At 35.0% G+C, this 26,761-nt stretch overlaps 1 protein-coding gene and 1 long non-coding RNA gene across 2 annotated transcripts in view; one reads left to right on the top strand and one right to left on the bottom strand.

The window, feature by feature from the left end:
* LOC140136027 (neuronal acetylcholine receptor subunit alpha-6-like) overlaps positions 1-14,678 on the bottom strand; it is a 30,501-nt gene extending 15,823 nt beyond the window's left edge. The window contains 3 exon segments of the mRNA XM_072157732.1: positions 861-1,000; positions 14,040-14,378; positions 14,664-14,678. Of these exon segments, the coding sequence (XP_072013833.1) occupies positions 861-1,000; positions 14,040-14,097 (198 nt within the window). The 5' untranslated portion in view covers positions 14,098-14,378; positions 14,664-14,678.
* Positions 14,679-19,211: 4,533 nt separating this feature from the next.
* LOC140136026 (uncharacterized) lies at positions 19,212-26,761 on the top strand. The gene is made up of 3 exons (XR_011856598.1): positions 19,212-19,260; positions 25,787-26,291; positions 26,683-26,761. It is a non-coding gene; the product is annotated as an uncharacterized lncRNA (long non-coding RNA).

Raw genomic sequence — 26,761 nt, 5'->3', positions numbered from 1 at the left:
TGTGAAACACCTGCGTAATCTATCAGCTCAACACGGGTGTGTCAAAAGACAAGGATGAACAAAGATAATCATTAATTCAGACAATCAAAGAACAGGCAATTGGAAAATTAAAAAGGTTTGCTAATGCAAACGTTTGATCTATCACGTATCATGACACGTGATACCCCATTTAATTCAATGCGTCTTGATTTTGTGTAAGACGGTCATATGATTTACATGCAGCTAAGTTTTAAAAAACTTATTATTTCATAGCGCAAAATTGAGATTTTATCAACACAGAACGCTTCTGGAGCATTAAGGTTTGTTTAGTGTTCCAGGATTTAGGGTTAGGGTTGTTTTGAAATATTTTTAGTGTGTTTTCAGCAACTTTAGGCAATTAAAAAAAAAGTTAAGCAATTTTGTGAAACGTTTAGTAACTTAATGAAATTTTGAGAAAATGTTAAGCAATTGAACACATGAATACAAAACCCACCCAAGTCCATACTTTGGCCAAATTGACTTATTAAAGCATGGGAAATTGTTGCTTATACATAGGCCTATAACCCGATCTTCGTGCGTCTATTGGGCATGTGAAATCATGTATATGTATACTCAGTATGTATGATAGACATTTTTTTAGTTTTCTCAAAATCACATTCCAAGGACTTGGGTGGGTTTTGTATTCAGGTATTCAATTTTATGAAACTTTGAATAACTTAACACGATTTTGAGAAAGTTTTAAGCAAGTTGTTGAAACTTTGAGTAACTTTATACTATTTTGACAATTTTTGACAACTTCGGGCAATTTCCCCTGTGGCATGGGGCCTGATATGTTGTGTGCTAAAAAGCAGTTTTGCTGACCAGTACATGACTATACTTACTATATCTACTAACTGAGATAACGCCACACCCATGTGCACAACGATTATTTCGGAATTGTTGGCCACTGGTCTAATAAGTGGATTGTAGTTGTTCATAAGTTTCTTATACAGGAGATCAGCGCTGCGTGATGGTAGGCATCCTGTAATAAAATAAAACATAATGAAGCAATGTGGTGATTTAAATGTAATAATTTCAAATTATCACTGATTTGTAGGAAAAAAACAGGCCCAGACAAAAGGCAGTAGGCCTATAAAGTAAAATCAGATTGTTAGATTTTCTCAAAAATGTTAATTTTTGCAGGAATTTGCTATGCTATAGTTGGATTCCTTGCATCGATCATTTCTTTTTCTGAAAATGTATACTTTTATATACTTCTCATCATTACATTTAGAGATACAATAAAAAAAACCCAATATCTAAATTACTGACTCGAAAAAGGTATACAGACTAGGCAAGAATTAAAGTTATAAATGTGTGATTTGAAAAGAAAATGTATGCCAAACAGTAAGTATTCTCCCCTGTGATTTGAACTCATCCCAATCATACTAGAATATTGTTACGAGTCTGATACGAGTAATTGTTGACATTGTGGCTTATTTCTAGGTGTAATTGAATGTGCAATGGTAGCTGTAAAGCTTTGCGCCACAGTCCGAATTATTCGACGAGACACACTCCGTTCATGATATACTGGTTATCATGTACAGAACCAGCTTATTTAGTCCCCGCACTATCGGGGAATGGAATCTTCTGCCTAAAGCAGTTAAATGAAGTTGACACTAATTTGGAAGAAGAAATAAGGTAAATGGGTTGAGGGGCAGAATTTTTTGACCAGTTATTGGGCATGGTATATTTAGCAGTAGCACACTTTTGCATCGCAACATAGCATAGAAAAATAGTTTTGTTTTTAAAAGAGAGGCAAATTGACAAAACGTGTGATTTGCTGTTCGCTACACCATGTGCACATACATCCAGATCCTTCATCAATACAATGAAGTTGACACTAATTTAAAAAAGAGAGTAAATGGATAATAAGGGGTAGAATTTTTTGACCAGTCTAATTGGACATGGGTATATTTAGCACACGGCGCTTAAGGCGCTTTTGCATCGCAACATAGCATAGAAAAATAGTTTTGTTTTAAAAAGAGAGGCAAATTGACAGAACGTGTGACTTGCTGCTCGCTACACATGTGCACATACATCCAGAGCCTTCATCAAAACAATGAAGTTGACACTAATTTGGGGTAAATGGATAGAGGGGCAGAATTTTTTGACCAGTCTAATTGGGCATGGGTATATTTAGCACACGGCGATTAACGCGCTTTTGCATCGTATAAAAATAGTTTTGTTTTAAAAAGAGAGGCAAATTGACAAAACGTGCGACTTATTATTATGGTCGGAATGCAGTTCTTCCCTTAATGAAATCCTAATTTGTTCGAGTAACACTTGTAATAAATCTTACATATGATATTCTAATCAAGACAGATTACCACAGAATTATGACACATTATTGAGTAATCTAACGACAAGCTTTCCATGGTCTCGTGAAACGCATCTGGCCAAACGAACGCCTTCCATTAAACAATTAAATAGTACATTTTAACCCCTTGAGCACTACCTGCCGATCTAACATTGCCTCTGATTGGTCAATTACGTGATATCTTCACTTTAATCACCAATCAGAATGGAGCTTTGCAAATAATTCACCACAATATTTTGGGTGGTGAAATTATTCTAACAATGTTGCTGATTGGTCCAATTGATAATGAAAACTTCTTTTTGACCAATAGGCAGGTAGTTCTCATAGGGTTAACCAAGCGGCAGTGGGAGGGGCAATCAAGAATATAGGTATAAAGGTGTGCGGCAAAAAAAGTGAATATTATTATGTGTTTTTTGTGTAGGCCTGTAATATTTTGGAAAATGTATTCTTATTTGCAAAAAATAAATAGGCCTACGTTCTGGGATAAAGTATAAGTTTGTTCTTATAAATACCAATATTTAGTCTATATTTCTTGAGATAGACTCTTCCAAGTAAGGCACTCATTAATTAAACACCTATTTTTTTTTAACCCTTTTCAATTTGGTAGGCCCTACCTATATATGATCATCTAATATGATTTTAAATTCTCGTTGATGCATCACACATGATCTTTCCTTGTTATCATCTTTGGCTTTTCTGACAACTTATTTGTTTTAAACCAAATATTGTTAACGTCTTCCAGTTCTTCAGTTTATTAATTAAAGGAAGTCTCCGGCAATCACAACTTATGCCTTATATGTAAGAAAAATAATTATCAAGCACAAATCAAGTGGTTTTATTTAAAGCAAACTCATAATTGACCATCAAAACGAATAAAAACCTCCGTCTTTCATCAACACGCGATATTCAAAATTCCCGGGCGCCGAAATTATCGTGCAATGATGACGTCCCATACAATGAAGGATGACGACAATTGATCACAAATAACCATTACGTTATTGCCGGATACTGATTGCCGGAGACTTCCTTTAAACTTATTTTACTACTGATATTTTCACTTGAATGCAGAATTGTGGTGTCATCAGTAAGTAGTTCATATTCAACTTACAAAGTCATAAATCAGCATAAACTCCATAGAATAATATTTGGAGAGTTCAAGGCCGTTCAATTAATACGCGACGCTCACATAATGCAGATTAATATGGTAGTTAGTGCTGTTCATACATGGAGTACCCGGAAACGGAAAATCGACATTCATGTAATTCTTGCATCTTCATTTATTTTTATCGTATCTATAATGTAGGCCTATGTAAACCATAAAGATTATCGGATAAAAATGAATGTAAAGATTGATTTGGATGAGGAAGTGGAGCCAGACATATTTTATAAGTGCAGATGTACGCAGTGGCGTAACTGGGGAGGGGGGGGCAACGTGCCCCGGCGCTACCACTAGGGGGGGGCACCAAAATCAGCCTCACTTAAAATATGCCGATGCCATTCCCATACCCACGCGTCTAAGATAGGCCCTATTTCAGTTTCAGTTTATCTAGTTACGCCACTGGATGTGCGTAGATTTTACACACGAAAGATGTATTAATACGGTCTATGTCTTTAAAAAAACATGTTAAATTTGAATCATCTTTATGTATATAGAGATAATTAATTTTGTTCTCTGTACGGTTAACGAAAATGCCTATATTAATCCATTCAAATGTCTTTCCACAATATGGGCACATTTCTTCCGCTGTATGTATATATCTTTTATATTAGTTAATGAAATGTATAAGGGTTTACTGAATCTCTGGAATTGTGTTTATAAAGCATGCATGCGTATGACCTTGGACCAGTAGTAAGCTCTTTAATTGATCGAGTTCATTTACCGAAGACACCATCTTTCGTCATGAGATCATGTTCCGCTCATTACCAGTAGTAAGCTTTTTAAGGGGGTACTACACCCCTGGCCAATTTTGTGCCTATTTTTGCATTTTTCTCAAAAATTATAGCGCATTGGTGACAATTAAGATATGCATGTTGTAGGGCAAGGACTACAACTATTGCTCTGAAAATTCAGCAACTCAAGTCAAGTAGTTATTGATTTATTGATCAAATACTGGTTTTCCCTCATTTTTGACTGCAACTCCACAACTGCTATATGTGCCGAAATAAAATTTTCAGTGCAGTAGTTGTAGTCCTTGCCCCTATAATATACATATCTTACTTGTCACCAATGCACTATAATTTTTGAGAAAAATGCAAAAATAGGCACAAAATTGGACAGGGGTGTAGTACCCCCTTAATTGATCGAGTTCATTTAGGCCTACAGAAACACTATCTATCGTCATGATATCATTCCGTTCATTGAAAACCTAACCACCAGACTTGATATTAAGTATATGGTATATATATATATGGAAGACTAATCTGAATATCTGGGGTGTGTCGGGAGATATGGTGTCAAATAATGTTTGATAGAAAATGTGCTTTCCATAATTTTAACATTGTGTTGCTCATAATGTATGGTGGATTTAAGGGTACATGCTATAGGAATAAAGACCAATCGAACATATTCTTGTTTATGCCATAATATTGTAGTCTTTCAACCCTTTGAGTTGTGTGGGGGAGGGGTGTGTCTGGTGGGGGTGTGTGTGGCGGTGGAGGGGGGTTAAATTGATGAATTTCTGAACGTTGTTCTGATATTATCATTTTTGGCCTTCACAACTACACAACTATAAACAAATTCTTATTTTTTTTCCCATTAACAATACATCTGAAGTGAAATATATTAAGCATAAACAAGTATTTATATAGAATTTCTGTCGTTTGGAAAGGTTAGTTCTGCAATTAGGAGTTGTCTTTCACACTTGTCTGGTTGCCAGTTCAATGGCAAACCTTCTGAATAAAATGAAGAAATGAAAAAGGTATATGACCGGGCAAATCAAGACAGTTTTTGCTGTGTAATTCAGCAATTTGTCAAAATGATTATCTGTTCATCATAATATGCTTGTAGGCTATACAAAAGCTGTAGCTTACAATTATGTGGAATCAAAAATGAAAATGACACCAGTATCGGCTTATATTAAAACTGATACAAAATTAGAGTGAATTTAAAGCCATACAAACGTTATTTTGAAATGAATTATTTTTTTCCCAAACCTGCAGATTTGTTGGGATATTATACACATGTCACGACCTTTACCATCTATGACTTAAGGGGGTACTACACCCCTCGATAAATTTGTGTCTATTTTTGAATATTTCTCAAAAACTAATAACACAGTGGTAACAAAATTTATGTATATTATTGGAGCAAGGAATCCAATTACTACACTGGAATTTCAGTGACCCAAGACAAGCGGTTTGTTATTTATGATAAGAAATAAGGTACCGATAGGATGTACCTCATTTCTTATCATAAATAACGAACCGCTTGTCTCGAGTCACTGAAATTTCAGTGTAGTAATTGAATTCCTTGCCCCAATAATATACATAACTTTTGTTACCAGTGTGTTATTATTTTTGAGAAAAATACAAAAATAGTCACAAATTTACCACAGGGGTGTAGTACCCCCTTAATTATATTCAGCTAAATTCGTTGTACTGACAGGAAAACATAAAATAATAATTGTCTTTATTAAGGGGTGTGGTATGACAGTATTTATTGTGGGACCTGAGAGCACATCAGACATATCGAATTGAATTCTGAATATACGAAGAATGTCCTGCTGATATCAAATAATTTCAACTTTTTGAAATTCGCGATATAATACACATTTCATGGCAAATGATTAAAAATTTATATTTTTGATATTTAACAGCCCTTGAAGTAAACTTTATAAATCTAATGATATGTACTTAAATGTATGTAGCTGGGATGAAAAGCCAACGATCAATTGAAAATTTGAGGTCTTTTGTGGAAAAAATGTAAAATTGTAAAAAAATGTAAAATTTGTATTATATCGCGAATTTCAAAAAATTCCAGATTATTTGATATTAGAAGGACATTCTTCGAATTCAGAATTCAATTCGATATATCTGATGTCATACTAGATGTACTCTCATATCCCACAAAAAAAACTGTCGAAACGTTCATACAGAGCCCGTAAGATAATGAATCCCAAATAGAACTCCACGTTAAACGACCAAGATAGTAAGTGGATTTTCTTTTAATTTTTACCTCGTTGTGCGGCTCTGCGTGCTAGCCATGCGCTTCAATAGAAAAAGTTCAAGTTTTGAAATATTTTCTCAAAATATCAAGAGCTATCTTAAGAAGTACTGAATCAATACTAGGCTTGTTTGTACTCATTTTAATGTATTTATCATGCTGATTTCAAATATGGTCATGAAAATTTACATTTCTGACATTTTTGAATTTTTAATTTTTTTTTGAAACTTGTCGTCTGCAGTCGACATCCAGGTGAAGAGAGTTAAAATGATCAGAAAACCTTCCTCATAATTTTGGCAAAGAATATTGATAATGACAAAAGAAGTCCAACTGGGCGATAAAGGATGCTATTGCTGATGAGAAACTTTGTAGTAGCCTGCTCCGCAGACGAATGAAATGAAATGAATGAGTGAAATAATAATTAAAAAACAATTCGAAATCGTATGGCTTTAACAGGTGAACACCTTTCAATATCCATGCAAACTGTATTATAATGTGGCATATTTTATTTAAACATAATGACATTATGATGATGGATGCGTTACACATCAGTGATGATGTACTCCGGGGGATGTGATGTTTTACGCCGCTGAATCACAACCCACTTCAATCAGTTGTAACACCCAATTATTTCTGATGTTTATTTTCGGTCCAATTGACCATGTAGATATCCATATTAGATAAAATAAATATATGACAATTTATTTATATTAAAATTATGCAACTTGAACGTCCATTTAATGAGATTAAGGTTAGCAACTATTTTAAACACAGCATCTTGCGAATGGTAGTAAGCATTGGCAAAAATTGCATTGATCATTTCCAGGATCACAGATATACTTTTGTGGGTCATGTGGTTCCTGAGTTATGTTGTAAAGAGGGCTGAAAACCAACACTTTTGTAAAACGTACATAACTCATTAACAACAATAAATCAAGCAAGTTTTCAATATATATGATTTGTAGAATGAACTTTTGCAAAACATCAAAGTGTTATTTTTCAATAATATATCGATTTTGATAATGAAAATGGATTTTTTGTTGCTGCTTCGACCAACAATACTTCGTCTACCCTTATAAGAATATGAGTCAAGTAAGCCAATACACACATTTATATTCCATATATTTCTTTGCCGTTCGAGAGCCATTTACCACATATTCCTCTTGCATGTCAGCTTTTTTTGTCTCAAATATTTGAGTGCCAACAACATTTTAGGTAATACTCCTCTCTGACCCACCTTAAACTTAATTAACTATGTAATAGTAATACCCAATGTATCGTGTCATTGTGTTTATTTAATAAAACTAACATGTTCAATTTGATATATTGGTATAGCATAATGAAAAACCTTGAAAGCATAATTATTATTTTTGCATTGTGATCAAATGCTATCTAAATATCGATCAGTGAAAGCTTCGAGAGTACCATATCATTGGCAAGGAAATAACTATTAATATTATCGATAATGCAATCCCTTTGCAAACATTATATTCCTGAATTCTAATACCTCTGACTACATACATGTATATGCCTATACGGTATAATACTAGTCATATTAATATACTGTTGGTAAAATATAATCTTTTGTTAAAAATATTAAAAGGGCATTTCGTTTTCCACGGCCTCATCCCACACTTTTCTCAAAAAAAGGTGAGATTTTTATACCGCTGGAAACCTCTAGCTACATAATGTTTAAGTACAAAAAAATTCTTGAAGATTAATTCGTTTAGAAAAAATATCGTCAAATTTAAATTACGTTATGTATACCAGAACGAACTTACAACAGTGGCCTACGACCGAGCAGTGTAATACACATAATGATAAAAGTCGCAAATGCAAAATCGGAATCAACTGAAATTTTGGGAATGTCATAAAGAGAGGATGCTAGGATTATGAAATACTCCTTTAAATATGTTAGCTTATTCTTTGGTAATTCAGTTAAAATATCACTCTTTTATTGAGTAATAGGGGCCTATTAAATATTTTAACATATTCTTGGGTAAAGATTACCAAAGAATAAGGTTTTTTTCAGTGTATGGCTCCAAATTGTTTCCTTTGGCTATTTAAGTCCCATTCAGCGCATTTGCTCATTGGAAAAGAGTTGGCTCCAGTAATCATAAATGGATATATATATATTGATATTGACCATTGAATTTGAAAGGCATCATGCGCTCTGAAGAATATTTGTTTTCTCAATTACGCCTACATGTTACTCATTTCGGCAACAAATGTACGGTTAATTATGCCCTCCATAATAAATGCAAGTCACTTACATTTTCTTATGGATGGCATAATTAACCGTCCATTTGTTACCGAAATGAGTAACATGTAATTGAGAACACAAATGGACATATCTGCTTCTGGCTCTAAGCCCTCGATTTGCAGTCTCTGAAACTCCGGTAGAATCATACTTGAAGCGTTCTTTAATTTAAAGAAAGGATTCTGCATAATTATCGAGCACATTTAAGACTCAAGTGGCTTCATTTTATAAGCCTCCTTTTTTGCTTAGAGTGTATGGCTGTTGTTATATTTAAATTCAATATAGGGCCTACATCTATGTAGTTGAAATCTAGCACTCTCCTAACCCAAAATCCGGATAATAACCAGGACATTTTAATCTGCAGTAGCTTGCAGTAGAGTATTTTTTTACATGCTCGTATTATATATAAACTAAAACAGGTGGATAGTGTATGCAATATACATTGTCATCTTCCAACGCGGTAGTCGATCAGTTACTATTAAAATAGTTAACGGAAACCGAGAGGAAATTGAACAATTATTACCTTTAACAGTATTTATCAAAATATCATAACTTAATATTCTGCAAATTGCTATAATAGCATAATCAACTAGGAGCTATAGGACTGAGCGGTAAGCCAGATGCAGAGCATTTTCACAGCATGTTTTTGTGTCATTTCAAAGTAACACCACAGAGATATACAAAGGGATAAATACAAGTTTTTCTAATATAGAAACAGACCTACAAATCAAATGATTTCTTTGTGCGTAGAAGAACGTCTTAATTAACTTTATGGTAAAAGTCAACGCCGAGGAATCGGTTATCCCAAGCGGCGACAAATATTACGTGAGCTGAACAAAAATTTAATTTACGCATCCACGTGGTTCTATAAATAGTTCCTATTGCAGCAGAGATAGCTATATGAAGTTAATTTTGAACTGGGCTAAAATATTGCACAGGGTTTTAATATTGGTTTCAAAGTTAAAATGCCTAAAAGAAGAAGATACGCTCTTTACACTCTACACGCCTGTGTTGACTGCAGACGACAAGTTGCCATTTTTTTCATTCAAAAATTTCAAAATGGTAAATTTTCATGACCATATTTGGAATCAGCATGAAAATTGCATTAAAATGAGCACAAACAAGGCTAGTATTGGTTCAGTGGTTCTTACGATAGCTCTTGATATTTTGAAAAGCGAAAAAATATCTCAAAACTTCGACAATTGAAGCCTAGATATCAATCATGGCTAGAGCATAAAGCTTGCTTAATACTGAACTGATAGACCTACACATATTTGTGAAATTAATGTATTTTGTCTATCATGCCTGTCTACACGTTTATATCAATTATAGATGGGAATGATCAATACATAAAAATATATGCATCGATATATTTTTTAAGATGTTTTATATGGTTAAGAAGTTTGAGACGACAATTTCATAAAGGCTACAGTCATAACGCGTATATTAGCAATGATAATTGGCTTTCCATCGGAACATTGGATTACTACGTCTATCATCATTATTGTCATATAAACTTTATGCGCATCACTCAGACTGATCATAAAAATATGACACAACTTACATATGGACTGCTAATGCTAGCGCAATTCTTACTTTACTTCCTTGTATGGACATACCATATCCCTTGTAAGATGCATGCATGCTATCGAGTGCTTAATGCAACAACGTACCATCTGCATGCAATAGCTGCCATGTGCTTTAGTTTTAGATATGTGTGTACAATTTAGAATAAGGAAATTGCCAAATGTCTACAGGGCAGCTACTGCAGATAAGGCTTTCTTGCCCTGACCTCTCGTTACTAATAATCACATTAATATACATCTTGACTCCGCATTGTTTAGCAGCGTAGTCTTACCGTGCATTGGATACCCTAGCAAATCGAATCCAACGGTTCAACATAATATTAAACATCGTCTTAATCTTATCTTGAAAATACATCCCATAGATAACCACTCCCGGTAACTACTTTTCCATCTTTATCCATCTTCTTTTCCTTCTTCTACTCTTCTTTTTCATCTTATGCTTTGCCCTCCTCTTTTTTTCATTTTCTTCGAGCTCTTTCGCCTTCTTCAATTTACTTTTTTGTGTGTTCTTCTCCTTCCCAGCTTCTTCCTTCTTCGTCGTTCTTCTCCATTCCTTTCCTTTACTTCGCTTTCTTCTGTCTTTTGACTCCTTTCTTCTTCCTCTTCACCATAATCATCGCTTCAAATCCTCTTTCAATTCTTCATTATTCCAACATTTTTCTTTATGTTCTACTTCTTGCGTATGCGAGTAAATGTTTACTGTTTTTCTTCTCCTGTTTGACGTTTCAGATATTAAACCACGTACTTACCGATTAGATCTATAGATGTCTTGTCATACAAGAAGACATACACATGTATCATTTCGCTTACCATTATACTGATTGCTAGCTTCCCTTTCACTAATTAAAAGGAACTTTTTAACATTTTTGTGTTCAAAATAAATCATCATGCTTACATGTTTCTGTAACTGAAAACCATAAAATATTTTTCTGACTCATTACAGTACCTTTTTTTTTATCTCTGCTCTTTTAAAAATGAAAGTAACTCTCGTTTCACTTCTTTTCTTCGCTTGAATATATAAATACTTCTTAATTTGATATTTCATGAGAAAGTCATTATACATTGTAATATGTTCCAGCTGGTGCCGTTATTATGGTAATATGGGTGGAATAGAATACAATTTTGGTTAGTCTTTAAACCATGGTGATTTTGTTTGTGAGTGTATTAAAAGATCAGCTGGTAGAGCGAAAGAAATTTAATCAGGAACACGTATATATTTTGAAAGGACGCGCTGAATGAAAACTTTGATGATATGAGTATTAGAAACATAATACACATTTCAGTCGCGAAAAGGGAAAAAGATAATTTCGATTAAAATGGTTAATTACCATTATTTGTAATTACACTCATCTCCATCAGTTATTAAAACATTTCCTATGTGATAAAACATTTTTTCATTATACGTGTGTGAAATCGGGATGAACACGCACTTGAGCACCAAACTCTGTAATAAAGCATTTTGACTAAATTACTTAATGCATCCTTTTGGAACGTCGTTCGACAAACATATAGCCTATGTGGCATAAACTATAACACTAAAATGGGCGAATGACGCAAGAGAGCTCAGACTAGCTATCTCCTTTTTGCTTAAAGCGAGTTGGAGGGGACCATGACCTGGCACTGTGTTTGCACTCAAAATTTGATAATGAGACAAATAAAGCTGACCCACAAAAGGAATGGAATGGGTTCTACCAGGGATATCCCAAGTTTTAAAGGACGATTTTCTCGGAGGAGGAAAAAAGCCGAAAACTCGTTTTTATGATTAATATTATTGGCCTTAACTCAAGAACCGCAAGATCTATGGCAATATAAGGCGATTTATTAGCTTCCTATTTGCTATCAAATCAATGAATTAATGTACATGTATTAATGTTAATAGAAGTGCACTGTAGTTTGTTTTAGTTAAATGGCTAAACCGGGAAAATTTACCTCCTATCATCCCATCCCACTCGCCTTAACGATTTAAACTGACGGTGGTGGTCGTGACATTTTGCACGCATACAGTCACTGGACCGATTACCATTTAGGCGAAAAATCCCAACCTCCTGTTCCAGTTTCTTCATCCAATTTGCCAACTGATGTATTAAATTCTGTGCGCTCATATGGTTTCATCTGTACATGATATGACATTATGCGATCTAGGGCGATCTGGTTATGAAGACCTTAAATGGTAAATAAACAAAATATATTTGGTACTATGAACCAACAAGTTCTTGACGCATGCATATGAAATAGTGAAAATTATTTTTGCCAAAGCCTATATCAAAACCAACCCAGGCCCACTTCCTCACCGCACCCACCCCTGTGAGTTCACGAACACACCCCACCCTACCCCCATACACCCCTCCCCACACCCAACCACGCATAAAATGATCTACCAAAATAACGAAAAGGATATAAAAACGCAGATCTCGAGTCAGTATGGTCATATATCCGTTTAGTGCCCATCATGGACCATGGCTATTTACGACAATCAATACAAATGCATGCAAAATTGATTTGAACCAACAGTATAAAATAATCGTTACAATAATGCATTATTTAAATAAATTCATGTAAAATATTATGTAACAGTATCGTTATTAACTTAAGGTCATTGTTGCGTATATTGTTGTGCACGTGACGTACTTTCAATGATCGTGATCGTGATGCCCGAGTGTAGTCACATCCTCATCAACGAAAACTTGAAATGATACATTAATAATGAGTAAAATATCTTTATTGGATAGTATTTAAAGGTATGACTATATTGATTTATATAATGTGACAGCATGCTTAAAAAATACATGACAAATGAAATACCTATGTGTCAGAACAGTGTCACTTGATTTTTTTAAACATTTTACCCCGTTCATGTTATGCAAGTAATGCAAAAACGTCGTGACTGCATTTTTGTCATTTTACATGAGAAGGGTTTTTGTATGTAATTTGTTTACTAATTTATTATTTTTAACTTTTTTAATTCTTCAATTAAAATTCAAGTAAACTGAGACTTGGAAATAACTTGAAATGGGCACATTTAGGCCTACATATTTTCATATAATCCATTAATATTAAATAATAACTCAATTTCGTCTTTCGTCTTCTGAAAACCTTGTCTAACCTTAAGGGTATTTAAAGGGTATATAACATTTTATAATATTCAAAAATATTTTGAAAAAACTTGCTGCAAAATATTTTAATGTGTTTATTTAAGTGATATTTGGTAACAAATGTTTGTAGAAATATTTTACGACAACATTTTAAAAAGGTTGTTGTTGTGTAATTTTTTTATACAAAATGTTTTCAAAACGTTATCATGACCTTCGTATAATGTTATTCATATTAAAAACGTTTTTACCAAAAATCCCAACCCAAATATATAACCCGTTTAAAAGTTTTAAAAACGTTTTGTGTTTGCTGCTTAACATGGTTTAGGATTTGAGACCAAAACGAGTGCTGAAACTTCATTTCATTTTGAAGTCACCGGCGTCATCGGGTGTTATGGAAACCGTGTTTATACATTTGTAAAAAGTACTACTGTAACATAACGGCCTACCGTAACATTCGTACGACTCAAAATCAAATCAAATTAAGTTATACATAACAGAGCCATAATTTTGATTTAAAACAAAAAGATACACCAGAGAGCATTGGACTCCCAGCTCCCGACCCCTACTAATAGTAATACATCCGAATTTACCCTCTCCTTACCTGTCATGAAGCAACATACGATGACACATATCAGATGCAGTACCAAATTGGAAGACATTGTAACACGAAATCTTCTCAGTCGTCTTAAAAAACACAATTTATTTCCTTAATCTAATCTCTATTCGATAGTACTATCAAGTTCAAATCCCGTCAACTTTGAGCGGATTTCATGACAAATGTTGCCGTGTAGTTTGAGGCCATTTCGTCACCACCAGTGTCCTAGCTCTAGCTCCGGTTTACTTCACTGCTTTATTATTTGTCATGATTGTATCATTCGGCTCCACAGCACTTAGCGAGCGGCGCATCCCATATGCATTATTAATAAGCCGTTGTAAGGATCTGGCAATTGAAATATTTTATTATGTTGAATATTTGCGTGAATCATCTTCTGTTGAAATGTTTAACCCGGACATTTTCTTACAAGCTTGACACCATGTAAATGACTAAGTGTAGACAGGAATGCACAAATGTCAAGTTTATAGGCCTATTTCAAGATGCGCATTACAAAGAGCGCGTTGATTTTCGAGATCATATATTTATGCGTTTTATTTTTTTATTTATTTATTTTTAGTTTAAGCACTTATTGATCATTAAACCATATTCCTTTCTGAACTCAATGCATACTGAAGTCTTTTTCATGGTATCACAAAAGAAGTGTCCTTGGGCACAATTATATGTAAGCACGCAACAGCAAACACGACGAATTTTATTTAAGGGTTTTAGTTTTGCTTGAACGTCTTTGTCAGAGTCTGGTAAGTTTGGTAAGGGGAAAATAAGTCGAAATCGAAGTTGAGAACAAAAGGTCTGTTTACCAAAAACTGGACTGCAAATCCGGGGTAAATAGTGACTAAAAAGATGAAGAAATGCTCTAGGCGGAATACAAATGGTCATAATAAACAGCAGTGTAGCCAGCCTTTTGAGTGTGAGGAGCAAAAGTCAAATTCGTCCCCGGGTTCGTCCCCATTTGTCAATTTTTTGTTCCATTTTTAGTCATTTTAATGGCACTATATACCCTTTGTCCCCGTTTTATCACAGTGGGTGTGTGGGTGTGTGTGTGTATGGAGATCTTCCCCAGCTCCACTTGCTACCGGGGAGTACTTGGATTACTTTTCGACGGGGTGTGCGGCCCGAGCTCTCGAACCCTTACCCATTTCCAAGGGCAATTTTACCGAGAAATAGGGAGGGACCCATATCTAAGGATTTTCCGAAAATTGGGACCCATTATCTATTTTCAGAAAATAAGGATTTTCTGCAAATTGGGACCTATATCTATTTTCAGAAAATAAGGACCCATTTGAGCTTGAAAATAGTAAAAGGATGTCTAAGGATTTATCGTGGAAAACCTACCCATTTGGGCGGTACATCCCCGTGTAGCGTTTGTACCCCCTGGCGGAGGGGGGGGGTTACACTGATAATAAATGGAAACAGGGCGATACTTGAAAGAATGACGAGTGAGCCTTATATACTAGCCTTGAACACAACGACATCTTTAAAAGTTTTCGTGCAAGCAATAGCCTATATCTCGTTTTTTTAGCAACTGATGTCAAAGCGGCCACGGTAAACTGAACTCTGAATTGAACGATGAGCGACTTTTTGGCGCCCTCTACGGAGGCGCCAAAATATAGGCATGACTTTGTGATTCTTTGTAAAAAGCTTCTAATTTCACTCTTGCTAGATTGACTTCGCAATTGTTTTGCTAAAATTATGCCCAGCTCAGAAATAAAACCACAATTTGCTTGGATTTTATTTTATTATTGTTTTCTGATATGCACAGGATAAAATGGTGAGCGTATATTCTTTGTTTAAAATACAAAATTAGGATTTATAAAAACACCAAATAAATCCTGACCTTTGTATGGGTTCAACCAGTTTACCGTGTGCCTTAGAAACCCGATAGACGGTGACATTTGACCATACACTAGGATCCACAACATGCTCATCTATCATGGGAACAGTTCTTAAGCCCTAATACATTTGTAGGCCTACTTTCATCCTTTGAAAATTTGGGTACACAAACTCATACTCTGCAACTTGAGGTCAAATTTTGCACTATGATTATGTAATTGAGGTTATTGGACTATGCCATTGGGATGAGACTATTGTGGTCCATAGTGATAACTTAGATCAATTAACGAGGACTCTACTGATGCCTTTTGTTTGCTAATTACCATAGAATCTATATAGCGGTTATTGCCAAAGTTGCAATATGGTGGCACAATTGGGCGGAAAACTGTATGCAAACAACACGGCATATTAATTATACATGTTCTACATTGTTGTATTTTAAAACACTGAAGACCAAAATTGACGTTATTGCCATGATTGGATCATGGAGGTAGTAAGCCTACTACAACTCTGGCGGAAATTCGTTGCCACACCAGGGCCACACCAGCACGTTCTGGTGTTAAAAGCACGCAATCGAAGCTAAATATGGGATAGTTCCGTACTATTTTGTATAATAGTTGCAAATGCACATTCAGATTACACTTGCCCCTTCCCCACTCCCCACCCCCATTTTCCAATGTTGGGAGACTGTAATGTAGAAATGATGACGATTTTGTCCAAATCAACATTGCAATAGGGGAGCGGGGAAGGATGTTGGCCAATTAACGCTCAGGTGTGGCAACATTTTTCGCCAAGGTTGTAGCTATACTACCTCCATGATTGGATTAAGTAAATCCTGTTATCTACCCAGCAATGTTTGCTTATCATAATAATTGTAACAAACTGTAGACAGAAAAGGCAAACAGACAGAAATTTAGAGTTTTAAATTAGAGAGTTGACAGGAAGTTATAAGAGTTAAATTGTTATGGATATGATTGGTGTAAGAACGAAAAGTTGAATGTCAGATCAAAGTCATCCGAGGTGAATTAAGTAATGTCAATCACAAATTGTTACAGGTCATTTGAGGTGGACTAAGTTTATATTTGGATTGTCAGAACACCTTCCCCAATCAGACACATTTCTCTTGTTTGGCTTGACTTTGCAAAGAGCGTCTAATTTCGGTCAAAATTAATGGACTTCTTTCTATGCTAATATTACATTATTGTTTTAAAGAGAAAAAAAAAAGTATCCAAACAGTTGGGCGCCCGCATTCCTTTTTTAAAGGAATTTTTATTTAAAGCTCCGTAGCCTATAATTTCCAAAATTTCAGTTGTGTACCCCCGGTCTCACCATGAAATAGTAGGCTAGATCTACTATTTTCATGGTCTCACTTCCCAGCAAACACAAAACGTTTATAAAACGTTTTAAGGCTCTCAGTGGTATGAGCGTTTGGACAGTATTTTTTTGTGGGACACGAGAGCACATCCGTATCGAATTGCATTCTGATGAATGTCCTTCTGATATCAAATAATTCAGATTTTTTGAAATTCGCGATATAATACAAATTTCATGACAAATTATTAAAATTTGATATTTTTTAAATTTTTGATATAATAACAGTCCACATACACTTTAAGTACAGGGTAAGTCAAAAAAAGTGCAATAGAGAAAAGAATCCATTTTTATTTAAGAACCGAGTTGAACCTTTTAGGTTTTAAAACATTTTATAATTGACATATTCATTAGTGATCTTGTGTGAAAAAATCAAAGAATTAGCATTTACCGTTTTGTTTTTATGACACATTTTATAGCGATACCCAATTTTAATGTTTGTCCAAGAGACATCTAAAATTTGAATGTCAGCCCACTCTGTGAGCTTCTGTGTAAGGTAGATTTGGAACCCTCAACCATTGCCATTTTCTTAACCTCATTGGTATTGAAATAAAATGGAGCACCCAAAGTGTTTTATTGCCCTTGGTCTTGTTTAAGGAGAAGAAACATTATTTGCTGTTATTTTCATAATTCCCTTTTCTCTATCAAAACCATATAAATTTGTAGGCGGGTTTTTCAAATGTCGAAATGAAATGTTGAAGTGGAGTGAATTTCAAAATATCCAGTAAGTTGGACATATTGGGATTAAAAAAAGTGGAGTTGGAGTCGAGTGAGGAATGAAGGACTTAAAGTAATGTGAGAAAGTTTGTTTGAACAGAAAAAAAAAGAAATAAAAATAACGCAAAATATCAACCTTATCTAAGTTAAAGTCAGTTTCAGAGCTGGTGCATTTATCGTGCATTGCGTGCTCCCATTCAAAATACATGGTACTTCGTGGAAAAATAATGAAATTGCAATGGGTATCGCAGCAAAAGGACTCATAAAAATTAAACGGTAAAAGCGAGTCACTCCCATTTTTTCACAGAAGGTGACAATTGAGTGTGGCATTTATAGAAACTTTCAATAATGGGAAAGTTCAACATGGTTCTTACATAAATATCGATTCTTTGCTCGATTGCACTTTTTTTACTCACCCTGTACATTTATAAAGTTTACTTCGAGGACTGTTAAATATCAAAAATATCAATTTTAATCATTTGCCTACAAATGTGCATTATATCGCGAATTTCAAATAATCATCAAAATGATTTGATATCAGAAGGACATTCTTCGTATTCAATACAATTCGATATGTGTGATGTGCTCTCGGATCTCATGTTCCACAAAAATACTGTCCAAACGCTCATACCAGAGCCCTTAACACTTTGGAGTTTGGTTATTAGGCCTATATAAGGGTCATGTAAACGTTTTAGTATGAAAATGTACGCTACAAAAATATTTTAAAAAGTTTTCAAAATGCTATTGTAAAATACTTTTTTTAAAACATTTGTTGCCATATATTTTGTCAACACTTTATAAAAAACATTAGGCCTATGTTTAAATATTTTCAATAAGTTATCAAAAATGTTTTTGAACGTTATGAACACGTTTTATATAACCCGATATCAAAACGTTCAATCAATCAATCAATCAATTAATCAATCAATCAATTAATTAATCAATCAATCTATCAATCAACCAATCAATCCACATTGAAGCATAGGCTACAGATATTCAAGATAGGAATGCAAATCCTCAATAAAATGGAAGTTAAGGAATAATTTTTATAATGAAAGTAAAAAAAATCCGAAAGCAGAAGAAAACGAATGTTTAAAAAAATAAAACGAAAAAAAAAACCACCCAAACCCCTAAACAAGATTAAACAGGGCGTGGCAAGTGGCAACTGTACAGCACCCCCCCCCCCCCCACATAGCAAAAGTTCAGCCTGGCAAAAGTTGTAAAACATTTACCTGTACTACGAGCTGTGTATACCAGTAAAGCGAACCAGCCGGAAAAGTCAGAATTGGTAGGTTTTGTAAGTCAAAAAAGTTACATTTGAAGGTTTATTTCGTGATTTGACACAAAATAATCTTAAATTTTGTTTTATAGACTTGTATTGTACTGTATGAACAAAGGCACGTCTTTGAGAGCTAGTGTATTGCCATAGAAAACGATGGCAAACCGGTACTGCAGAATTTTGCACTTTTTAAGCTTACCTCCTATAATCAAATTAAGTAATTCTTGGCCAAACTAGAACAATGTGAACGCTAGTGGCTCCGCGATATACACACGCGAATATAGCGTGGTACAGAAGAAAGTATACACGCGCCTTACACTGCGTACACGCTTAGTACACTACATGGACGCAACCCGCATGTCCAGTTTGGCCAAGAATTACTTCTTAATTTGATTATAGCTAGGCTAGCATGTTATACATTGTAGTGAATACTCGCCAGTAAATGGGAATATAGATATAAGTGGAGTTTTGCTGTTTGTTAATGTACTCATTGCATGAAAAATCTTGAATGATGTACTATGATAGTGGGGATTATGCACTTTCTGTTTCTCACACGTTTGAATGGGAATTGGATTGCGTACTTTCCCAATCAAGGGCTTAGGCAGCCAGCCGTGTAGGGAGTGTTTTACACACCCAAATTTGTAAATACACACCCAGTTTTTGTCTACATTATGTGTACATGTACACAGCCATTGCCATTCTATGGAATGGCTGTGTACTAGAGAAAGTCTCTTTTGTTTCAGCCAATTCGGAGTCTACCTTGTTTACATTTCAGAACATGACTTTCTACACCAGTTGTAAGCAAATTAATAGTCCAAACTTTTAGATAGTACCAAAAAATATATAAATCAACATTTAAGAACTTAAACTTAAAGGTCCGTAACCCGATCGACAGCATCATCCCCCGATTTTTTTTCATTGTTGATGAGGTTTTGGTATCACATAATAGATACTATTTTTCTCATTACTATCCTGAAATTTGACGCTCCAAGTCTATGTATTTCGAGAAATCATGAAACACAGCGGATTTTACAGGCTACCAGTTGTTCGCATTTTACACGACACGGGAGTTTTGGGTAGTCATAGAATGAAATCGGAAAAGATTCGGAAGACTTCACCCCAGTACCAATTACGTCCAAAAAAATACATCAAATAGGCCCCCTAATGTCAAACTATAGATGGCGCTATAATGATATAAAACAAAAAACAAAAATAAAGAAATACATAAGAGGCGAAATAAATAAGGAAACATGACCTATATTGTCAAGTATGATACGAGGAATATGAAAAAAAATATGAGAGCACCTCCCCCCCCATTAAAAAATTAGTTAAAAAATAAAACAAAGAAAAATCATAAATATGTGAAAATGTGCATCATATAGCTAAAAATAAAGAAATAATTAAGCGAAGTAAATACAGCTTGGGCTATCTTGTCAAGAATGATAAAGAGCGCAGTGATATGTAATGTTTTATAAGATTAATCAGTATGAATAGAAGGGTATAAAAGCGTACAGGGGCGAGCCGGTTTTCAGTGCCAAGGCGAACACTTCCTGTTTCCACCGGGACATGCGCTCGGCCGTTGTTTGGGGATGCCTGACCAGAATGCAATTCACGCGTACCAGTGTATTGGCTTGCTAATATGCTAATTATTCACATTTATGCTGAAATTGTTCCCGTTTTCTCACATAGATTGATAAAGGGGACAATATTTGACATTGTATGTAAGTTTGAAGAGAATCCATATCCTAAACCGATAGGGTTACCCCCCCTTTAAACTTACCTATTTGCAGTATTTCCTTCTATTTTGTGGAGCCTTCTTATTGTACATGCACAAAGGTATCCTGGTACAAACAAGTGTTTCCAATTTCTGCACACAGTTGTTGGTGCATGGAAAATACTGTATACACATTCACAAGCTAGGATATTCCTCCCATTATGCACACATATGCATGCCTGGCAATACCAATTTTGTATTCAGTGGCATTTTAAGCCACACCCACCCACATGTGCCACATGGCATCTTTCATTGAGAATCAGTCATGCATGCCTACCACATGCAAGAATTTGTTCAGAGAACCAATGACCATGAGGCCACACATGTTTTTTTTTATGTGTGGTGCAATATTATTGGCTGATATCGGGCATATCATTAACCTGTATTGTGTGAATTATCATGAGAGGTCAACTACCATGGCTGCCAGCAGTATCTTACACAGATTTGACTTGAATGCACTGTCTATATCTGCTGTGCATAGTAAGTGAAATGTTGACATTGTGTGAGGTACCTAAATGATCACTGCCATGCTGGCTAAAATTGCAAGAGAGAGTCACTGCAATTTTGCCCTGTTTTTATCAAAGTTTATGAGCAGAAATGGTAATTTAAAACAGGAATATAGGGGAGATTGGGGTTAGTTGGAACACTGGGTAAGTTGAAACATTGTATTTTTTTCTGACACAAAAAATTAATTTGGTAAAATACTGGCACCTAGTAATAGGTATTAGTAAGGGTCATCCACCAAATTAGCAACAGCACTGATGCCCCACCAGTGTTGGCTTGGGAAAGGAATATCTGTTTTTGACTAGCTGACTAATTTTATACCCCTCAGAAAAGATGTGTTATCTCCATGTTGTTTGAAGATTCAGGGATTATTTTTTGAGTATCATAAGCACTAGTAGTAAGTCCCAGAATAATGTTAAATAAAAGTTTTATTGTATTTCTTATTTTGTGTAATGAACTTTGAAATGTAAAAATAGGCATCGGGGTTAGTTGAAACTTTTGAGGTGGGGTTAGTTGAAACGTGATAATCGCATAGAAAAATATGGTTAAAAATTTGACTGTTTAAAGATTTGTAAGATGGTTACCATTTCTTCAATATTGCTTTAATATGGTTAAAAAGCAATAATACAAGCAAAAAGTGCACACAGAAAGTACATTTTATAATATTTTAGGCTTCTCATATTTTTGTCCATGCTGACACTCGTCACCTTGTGTCCAAAGTATTGACCCGCGCTCCCACATATTTATTTATTCATTTTTTCACACTGATTGTATGTTAAAGGGTGCCTTCAAGGGAAGTATAACCCTAATCAACACAATAATAATTATTTTGAAATTTTTACAAGCCATGTTTCAACTAACCCCACCCTATGTTTCAACTTACCCCAGGGGTGGGGTTAGTTGAAACACTTTTTTTCAAATTTTCAAATTGGATTATATGAAAAATCATAAGCAGGTCCAATAAAGTTTAAGGCTGTATTTGTAGCATGTATGTATATGTTTATACTGATATGGTTAGTGTTTCTTGAAAGTAATCGGTTTGCGTTAAAAAGACGATTTTGTGAAAAATGTTTCAACTAACCCCAATCTCCCCTATAATAGAACCACAGCTTGTTAAGATAGGATTCAATGGTAAGTGGAATATGTGATATTTCTGTAGTAATAGCTTGCTGTACATTTTCTCATGTGAATCTTTGTACTTCACAAGGATATTTCTAATGAGCTTTACTCAGTGTATGCCTACATGGCCTATACTTTAGTACACAAATCTTAAATTTACACACCCAGTCTTTTGAAATTATACACCCAAACCTTCAAATCCTGCCTATGACCCTGTTCCCAATGTTTGGTGAGCACATTTCTCCAATATTTTGAGAAGTTGGCATCAAATTTTCTGTTCTATATTGTTCAATGTACACATTACATGTACACATTTTATGGCAAATGAATAAAAATTGATATTTCTGATATTACAGTCCTTGAAGTAAACTTTATAAATCTAATGATATGTACTGTACTTAAAGTGTATGTAGCTGGGATAAAATGCCGATGATTAATTGAAAATTTTGACCTAAAGTTCGTATTGAAGATGGATTTTTTCCTCCAAAAGACCTAATTTTTGTTTTTGTTTTGGGGAACAAAATCCATATCTTCAATACGAAAGGTCAGAATTTTCAATTGATCGTCAGCTTTTCATCCCAGCTACATGCACTTTAAATACCGTACATATCATTATAATTAGAAAGTTTACTTAGAGGACTGTTAAATATCAAAAATTTTAAAAATATCAAATTTTAATAATTTGTCATAAATTTGTATTATATTGCAAATTTCATAAAATCAAAATTATTTGATATCAGAAGGACATTCCTTGTATTTAGAATTCATTTGATATGCCTGATGTGCTCTCATGTCTCACAAAAATACTGTTGAAATGTTCTTACCAGAGCCCTTTAAGCATTATTTTGCTACAAACAAAGAGATTTGAAGAGCAACAAATTTAACCAGAGAAGATGTAAGAAAGAGGAGGTTGATCCAGCTATCCTCAAATAAAATATGTGTGAGACCACCCATTCAAAATGAATCACCCTATTTAGCTGCTTAACAATAGAATACCACAATGGGGTTTGAACCCTTGACATGTGTGATACACAAGTTACAGATAACTACTTTAAGGGATAGGTCAGTGCTTGCATTTCATTATGCCATTCATACCATACATGAAGGCCCTGTCATTCAGTCAGATTTCAGATAAAATATGACTGAAGTTCCATAACAAATTACAATTTTGCTACTTGTTGTCACTTTCAGGTTCTATTATTTATTATAGAGAAGATTTTCAATTATCAGAATATCTTTGATAGGTTTACAGGAAATGACAGGAAAATACATAAAAAATAAAACAGAAATGATCAACAATCACCACTTCTCTAAAAAAAATCCTAAAAATGTCTTCTTTTGAAAATTATACCAAAACGGGCGGATTTTGAGGGAAAATTTACAACACTTGATTTCTTTCTTGTATTATCCACTTGTGGTATCCCATCCAAGCAGCAGGTCCTTTAACACACGCGTTTCATACTTTTCAACAAATTCTCTATATAGAAACATTGGAAATATTTCCAATTCTGGAGTGCAAATCAGTCAAGCGTGGACGGTCACACACATAACATCACAGGATATTTCAAGTGGATGTCTAACTACTTAAGAAATAAAGGGTAATGCATGATCCTTTACACGAAAATAATGTGTCCGAGGCAGTAAAAGCGTAAATAATGGGTGAGGCACAGCCGAACCCATTATTTAAACGCTTTTACTGCCGAGGACACATTATTTATGTAAAGGATAATGCTGCACCCTTTATTTCTATTCTATTACCACAAAATAGTGTGATTTAAAGAGAAAATATCAAATTTTTTGCCCAAATATTTCAAGTTGTTTACCTCAAGGTGGAGCGCATACGTGTAGCCAAAGCGTATGCACATTCCAATAACACAACCTAACATTCCATTCTCCCCTATAAGCAGGTATGCACATACAATAACACACCCCTGACATTCCATTCTCCCCTACATAAGCAGGTGTGCTGTGCGCTCTGCTGTGCGCTGTGATGATAGAAGAACATAAAGTTCGTTGCCCTTGACACTTTATTGCTAATTAATGGTCTGTCACGTGACGCGTTTCAACAAATCACAGTGCGCGATTTTGAATAATGGGTCATGGGGGTAATAGAATTGAGAATAAAGGACTATGAATAGATGCGACAGGATAACCTATGAGATTATCTCAAGGATATAATTTTGTTCTCTCTCCTTTTCTTACATCTTCTCTGATTAAACTAATACTTCACTGATGTGTCAACAATTTGGAGTTACTAGATGCATTTGAGCAGTTTTTACTGTGCTTTACCGTTCCAGATCTGCAAGATCGCTAGTTTTAATCCAAGTCTAGTCTACAAAATATGCCAATGTAACAACTGAAAGAGGAGGTAATTCCTCAAGATGGCAAACAAGAAATGCCTCTAATTTGTACCTAGACTGTCCCACAGTCTCGGTTCGGTCCGGCCTGGATAATGGAACGATAGGCCTACATAATAACATAATAGCCTATCAAAATATGTCATAGTCCTTCACCCCCGATTCTAAATACACAGCGCCCAAAACCAATTCACAGCACCCAAAACCAATTCCTCTTTCTACACAAATTGATGCCACTACACTAATCACACCTCCTATATTGAACGCTAAATTTCAGTGACCGCTCCCCACGTTGGGTTGGTTTTTAATGCTATGTAATCTACATTACCAGTCGTTCTCCACGGACCCGAGGGAGGGTCTAATTTGTACCCTTCTTACGTGTGCATGTCGCTCAATTCTACAACTATGCACCCATGTAAATAAAATTTTGTGCAAAAAAAATATAGTACGGTAATATTTTTGTCAACATTAATTTACTCAATTGAAATTAAAAATTCCAATTATGATTTCTCCCTTAACACCATTGGTGTCCAGGCTGTTTACAGTCACAGTATACATATCACACCATACTGTTCCAATAATTCATATGATTGCAAATTCATGTCACTACATGTGTTACTCTTATTCAACAGGCTTAATAACCCGGTTACCCAATTGCTGCCAGCACTACAGCTTGAATGGTAAAGATCAATCACAAATTACTTGCTTGCCACCTTATTACACACATAAATCTTTGTTTAATTACCATGCTGTTTAATGGTTTTGTTTCTTTACATTTCAGGAAACTTGCAGACATAAGGAAATCTATGGAAAACAACAGGAGGCTTCAAGAAAGCAAGAAAACTACTGTGCAATAATTATCCCCGCTACTGATCACTCCTAAACACATCACGCACAAGAGCATGGTATGCTAACTGCAGCTTGTCTAGCACCTTTGATGATCCAACAGAAAGCATGCTGATAGTTCATTTACCTCGTGTATGTATACGTCATATACCAAACATTCTCACTAGGACGCTTAGCACACATTCTCTCAGCAGAACTCCACATTTGTGCAAAACTTCACAAATATGTCGGCAAACATATAGGCTGAAAACTGATTTGAGGAAGAAATGTATACGAGGGTTTTACTCAGAAGCTGAAGCAAAGCCGCGGATATTTGGTAAGGTGGTGGCTGCACTTGGTGTTATTAATTTATTGACAATAGGAATTGTGTATAGCGCCTTGGACACTCCACAAAAAAGACTTCTATTGGTTCACATTGGATCTGTTGGAAGATTTGTAGGGTAAGTTGACTATCTAAAGATAATGTCCCGGGGGGTACTTGGTACAAATGACCCTACGGGGACGTGCCGCAAACATGGGCAGCATTTTCAGCCTTCTGGTACATGTATATCCATGACCCCTTTTTCTAGCCCAATTTTGGTATATGGATATTGGTCCTTTTTTTCAAAATTTTTGGTATATCGATGGGTCCAAATTTCTTGAATAATTGGCATATTGATGGGTCCACTTTCAAATAATGTACTAAACAAATGAAATGGTAATATAAAAATCTTTTTGTCAGGGGGAAGATCCTGTTGATCACAAAGTATTGTTTACAATGAATGTTTTTAAAGATTGGCTTTATACATACATAAACTTGTATAACAATGTTCCTGTTTCTGTATCTCGTAGCACCGCTGTCACCGGTCTTCAAATATCTCTAGATTACTGGTGGACATTGTATGCGGATTGGATGCCGACTCTGATGACT

Source organism: Amphiura filiformis, chromosome 16 (genome assembly GCF_039555335.1).
Source record: "Amphiura filiformis chromosome 16, Afil_fr2py, whole genome shotgun sequence".
NCBI classification, from domain to species: domain Eukaryota; kingdom Metazoa; phylum Echinodermata; class Ophiuroidea; order Amphilepidida; family Amphiuridae; genus Amphiura; species Amphiura filiformis.
The sequence above is the reverse complement of the archived record's forward strand: the minus strand, read 5'-3'. Positions and strand labels throughout refer to the sequence as shown.